Here is a 6,000-nt window from a genome sequence, read left to right as displayed (position 1 = left end):
AATTACCTATTTTCGTATCTCCATTTAAAGAGATTATCAAATACAAAATTATACAACTTTGCCATTAATTAACTATGCCCACTTTGGTATGTTTTACTAATATTATTCATTGATTTTTTTAAAAAAAATTAAATTTCTTTATTTCCTTATTTGATTTAAATTGTTATTTTTTTTAACCTGACTAATCAACTAAGTTATGTTGTTGCTATTCTATGTTAGTTTCGTATCTGGAATTTGCTTTGTTTATTTACAAAAGTATCGGCTATTTATGTGGTTTAATAAAGAAAGAGAAAGGCTAATCTTACTCTATACTCGTTCTTCTCGTTAAAGATCTCAATTTATTTAATTTTTTTATTTTCTTTCGTTCCTTTCTCTTAAGATTTACGATTATCGGATATTTTAGATGTTAAAAGAGGGAGGTGACTCTGCATGTTCAAAATCATAAATGTTTAGTTGAATAATAAGTTACCAAATACTAATATGTATCCATAACGTTGAAAGGGAGGTAACTCAGTCTTTTTGATATTTAATGTTTATGAAAGGTTCTAAGCTTGGTAAATTCCTAATGTGTATTTGTGATTTATTAATTTATTAGAGAAAAACAATTAAATCCAGACTGACCTATTCACAATATAAGTTTGTAATCCATATTTTAACCAAGGTACTAATTTTATTAAAAAAAATCAATTCAAAATCAATTTCTTAAATACTTATATAATAATAATAATAATAATAATACATATCCCATTAATAAGTATTCTATTAATAAATATGTTCTTAAGCTCCATGTACGTTTTACTCCAATGAAAGGTTTTTAAGATTTAATCGTTCAGAACAAGAGTCATTTAATAAACTGGGATTTTTCAAGATTTGCTGATCTAAAAAATGTATCCCCATTCTTTAATTACTACTATTGTTTTTTTCTTTTTTTTGTTATTTTTTGTTGGATTCCTGTAGCTAATCTTAGTTAAGCTATTTTATTGATGTAGAAACGGTATCAACTATTTCACTATCAATATAACTAAAAATTGTGTTCTCAGTTTTGAAGCAATATTGCTAATCCTTGTAAGGCCTTTTTATAGATCTACATTTCTTATCTAATAATCTATTGTCTTTATTTCTAAAAATATTTTTCTTGTGTAGAATATTAGATTCCAGATTTGCTTGCTAAATTTGAACTATTCGTCACATCAAGTTTATACCATTATTAGTCATTTAACTCCATATTAACTTTGGCCTAACACTTACAAGAATCTTTTTCTCTCAGCTACGTTTAAGACGTGATAGCAAAAATCTATTCCTATGAAGACATCTCTGTATGGCATCAAACCTTTTATTTAATATTTCTTCTTTAAAATTCACTATGTATAATTCATTATGTAGAAGGCTTCCAGTAAACACAGATCGCATCATTTTGATTTCCCAGGTTTATATTTACTATCCCTATCCACTATTGACCATTTCAATTCCAAATCTTTTTTGTTTTTATGAAGTTCCCTGACCCAATCACCTAATGCGGTTGTGTTCCTCTTTTTATTTCTCATATTAATTCTTGTATCATCCTCCCTTCTATCATTAACACCTTCTCTATTAGTTTCATTCTCAGGTTCATTTTTGAAGGATACAGCGTGGTTTCTGTATCTTTCCTTAAAGGCGCACTCCGTTGCTCCAAGATAAACCTTCTTAATATTATCAGCTTTAATCTCGCATTCGTACACTATTTCTGAGGTTAAGCATTTGCCACACAAAGGACAGTTACCAGGTATTCTGCAATTACATTTTCTCTCTAAAACACGTTCATCCAATACTAACTTGTTATTATCCCTTATTTTGTTTATTTTCCTATTATTAGAGCTTATTATAGTGTTGGATAAGTTGACAGATGTAGAGAAGGGTAGTTTTACCAAGTTCCTATTAATTATTCTGCTTAATCTATTCTCAGGCGGGAAATTTTTATCAATTATTCTGTAAAATTCCTTAGGTATACTGTTTAGGATATGCTCGCTAAACGGCGGATTAAACCAAACCTGTTTCTTGCGCCTGTTTCTCTTATTCCTAGTACCAACTTCATCATTACCTGTTTCACTGCTATTATTACTCTCCCTGTTTTCATTCCTTTGATCCTTATTGTTGTAACCTTTATTAATCTTCGGTTTCCTTGTGACTAGATACCTCTTCAGGCGATGTTACTTATAGAAAAGTCGAGTCCTTCTTTTTCTGTTTCTTTTCTTTTTCTTATACTTTCTTTTTCACTTATTTAAATGCCGTTAATTTATTTCATTTTTGAATATCACGTGACTGTCGTCTTGATCAACATCTGCTGTAAATTGTTTTCCAATTTTCATAAAGAGGGCAACGCATTTTGCTTACGTGTTCCTTTAACAATGCGCACCCATGCGTTATCACCGGTATTCAATTATAATAAAGTATTTGCACATTTTTGTCCCCTTTTCATTCCATCGTCGTCCCCCTCCCCCATGTTTAACCGTTAATTTGTATCGTTGCATTGTCCATTGGTTCCTATTTACAATGCCTCCCCACAGGACAGAGTTCAACACCAGGGTCGTTTTTTTAACGTGGAGAAAAGGAATAAAAATTTAAAATTGTCTCAGTCGTGAAGGATTGCTCCTTCACTGAGAGAGAGAGAGAGAGAGAGAGAGAGAGAGAGAGAGAGAGAGAGAGAGAGAGAGAGAGAGAGAGAGAGAGCAAGAAATTGAAATACAGCATCTGAAGAACAGATACTACACTTTGATCAAAGGCCAGTTTGTCCATTCATTTCATCTTCTTAAAGCGGTTGGCAGCTAAAATGCTTTTATTTATAAACAAGTCAAGCCCCCCCCACCCCCGTGAGTAAAAATTTACTTTCACCATAACTAATGTTTGTGCAAATTTAAAAAAAAAAAAAAAAATTCCAATTCGGTTATTGAGAAAAGTGCGAACAAATGAATAGATGAATAATTTGGGGGCAATTTTACCCCTGTAATCCCTCCGAAAGATGTAACCAGAGTTATCCTGGAAAATCTGTTCTGACAAAAATTTACCTTCGCCATGATTAATGTTTGCGTAAAATGAAAAAAAAAAAAAAATACAAGACGTGATTATTGAAAAAGGGCGAACAAACGAACAGACGAACGGGAATGAATTACTAGGTTCAATCCCTCCTTTCGTCGGGGGGGGGGGACCAAAAATGTTTTTTTTAAAAAAACTAAGACTTCTTTCAAAGATCAAGAGAGAATAAATTATCCTTTACGAGAAAGATTTGTCTAAATTTTTTTCACAATTTATAATATACCGGGTGGGGGCAGAGCTACTTGCTTATTCAAATTTAAAAATCGCAAGTTTAAACAAGAGAAACCTGTGGTTTATTTTTTTTCCTTCAATTCGGGATTTGTCAAAGAAGACGACACAGAATTAGTCAGAAAAGACTGTTTAATAAATCAGAGTTGTAAACGAAATTACAACGACCTCTTCAAGAAAGAACTATTTTAAGACCTAGAATTGGTCTTGTAAAAAAAAAAAAAAAAAAAAAAGATACTAACTCTGGTGAGGCGTTAGAATTCACGCCAAAAGGAACCAAGAAATCTTCTATAGAAATACATTACACCACAAAAGATTTTGATTATTTTCTTGGATTACAGAACCAAGTGGATGGAAATTTTCTCGAATGAGAACATTTAAGTTAATGGCGCAAGGGAGGTAATTTACATACACCCTCTTTTAAAAAGATTAAGTGTTGACGTGTTTTATTTAAGTTCTTTGACACGCAGTAAGCCCTGACTACACCTATATTTCTTACCCCTACTATCCCTTACAATACTGTTAATGAAGTTCTTTGAGAACCGGCAGAGGAACTAATTTGGCAGACACTGTTATTGGTGAACATAAAACTGAATATACCTTTCTTTCCCTATTTACCTTTCCATTTATTAAAAAAAATTTTTATCGTAGTATTCTTTCGTTTTTTTTTTTGTTTTTTTTGTTTTTTTTTGTTTTTTTGTTCCTTCTTGTTGTGCAATGGGGTAACCTTCATTGGACGTCATGATAAAATTCCCGTTACTTAAAAACAAACAAAAAATGCTTAAAAATAGAATCGGGTGAACACGTGATCTATGATCTTACGTCATCAGTCACACGCATTCAGCTTGTTTAACCTCTTGACCTTTATTTCCCGAATCGTCGGAAACACTGGGTATGTTTCTTTCGCCACTTCCTGTACTGAAAATATACTTAAATTTACACCAGTCGAACTGATCTAAGTCCGTACGGCGTAGGGCCATAATATGACGCGCGCGCGCACACACACACACGCACACACACACATATATATATATAAATAAAAATAGTTTGAGGAAATATGGTATAATAAAATTATGGGGCGTTCGTTCGCGCCTGACCTCCATAGAATGGAAATATGTCACAAAGTTTAACAAAATTTTTTTTAATATAGATCCACAGATTATTGTGATAAGTGTTCCAGTGTGAACAGGTATGGTATAATAAATTATGGGGTTTATCTATTTTATTTTTACTTTCATCATGTTTTGCTTTGGTTTTTGATACCCCCCAAATTCGAAGCTATCTCTTTACAGCCCTTCCTTTTCATAACCTATCATACTTTCATAAATCAGAGTCCATTTTCTGTAGGCTGTTTTTGAACCCAGTCCACGACGGGTACTTTTGCTAGTATTATATATATCGTAATCGTTTTTATTACTACTATATATGGATTATATTATATTATATATATATATATATATATATATGTTTATATTATATGTATATATTCATTTTTAAAAAGTAGCTCGTGTGTGTATATATATATATATATATATATATATATATATATATATGAGCAAATAGTTAATAAAACATGTTAAAAACACTTTGAAAAAGAGTTAAAAACATATTTAACTTGAAAAGGAAACACTAAATAAGTGGATAGTCCTTAATCCGCGGAGTTTCGAAGAAATGTTTTCCCTCTCATCAGAGGGTAGGCATTAGCAAAATGCGGGATCGGATTTTGCATACAAAAGTATTTGATGAAACTACAAGTAAGTCAAAGATCTTACTTGATAACAAAAAGTGAAGCAGAGGGAATATGGTGAAGAAAAAGGTGATTTCACGTGAATGGATTGTCTGGTGAAAGGTAAAGCATCCAATGACGGTAAAATCCAAAAATGTAAATCCAAGAAAGTTAATTAAATTTCCATTCGCACAAGTAAAATCCAAGGAAATCGTGTAATTGGAAGATGGTCCAAAATAATCCAAAAGAAGGAAATCCGTGGAATAATTCACAAATACTTTAATTATAATTTTATATATATATATATATATAGAGAGAGAGAGAAAATAAAAAGGAACAAACCGTATTATGTGTTCATCAACGTTTCGTCTTTATTTCGAAGGAAGTCTCGAAATAAAGACGAAACGTTGATGAACACATAATACGGTTTGTTCCTTTTTATTTTCTCTATTTTGTCGGAATACTATTTCCATTATTTTCATCATATATATATATATATATATATATATATATATATATATATATATATATATATATATATAAGCAACTTTGCACTTTATATTTTTAACGATTCAGTGAAACTTAAATCTTGGCACGTCCTTATTCATCGAGATTTCCTGTATTGAACAAAATGATTTGCTCAAGCGAAAACGAAGACGAATGTTATTGTATCTTTTCTTATTATCGATCTGTCCATTGGAAATTTACAATCAGGTGGTCATGCGATTAAATGGAAGGTTTTGTGTGTGTTAACTGTGTGTTGTTGTAGTGTGTTGTAGACAACAAATAACAAAAGGTGATGAATGCCGAAAGGACAAACAAGAAAGACGATATGCGAATATAATTTCAACATTTGACTCTTGGTCCAAATAAACGGTCGTCATCACGAAAACAACGACGATGCGACGAGTTGGGTTCTTTCTACTTTTTATTGCAGTTCGTAAGTACAAATAATTTGGATTTGAAAGTTTGAAAGT

General features: G+C 31.4%; 1 protein-coding gene across 1 annotated transcript in view; it reads left to right on the top strand.

The window, feature by feature from the left end:
- Window positions 1-5,645: 5,645 nt before the first annotated feature.
- Window positions 5,646-6,000, top strand: part of LOC145266700 (NKG2-C type II integral membrane protein-like) — a 30,654-nt gene continuing 30,299 nt past the window's right edge. The window contains exon 1 of the mRNA XM_080122625.1: window positions 5,646-5,963. Within this exon, the coding sequence (XP_079978751.1) occupies window positions 5,924-5,963 (40 nt within the window). The 5' untranslated portion in view covers window positions 5,646-5,923. The remainder of the gene's footprint in view (window positions 5,964-6,000) is intronic.

This window comes from Euprymna scolopes, chromosome 41 (genome assembly GCF_053919585.1).
Source record: "Euprymna scolopes isolate OS-2025 chromosome 41, ASM5391958v1, whole genome shotgun sequence".
Lineage (NCBI taxonomy): Eukaryota > Metazoa > Mollusca > Cephalopoda > Sepiida > Sepiolidae > Euprymna > Euprymna scolopes.
Note: the sequence above shows the minus strand (reverse complement) of the source record. Positions and strands in the feature narration are given on the sequence as shown.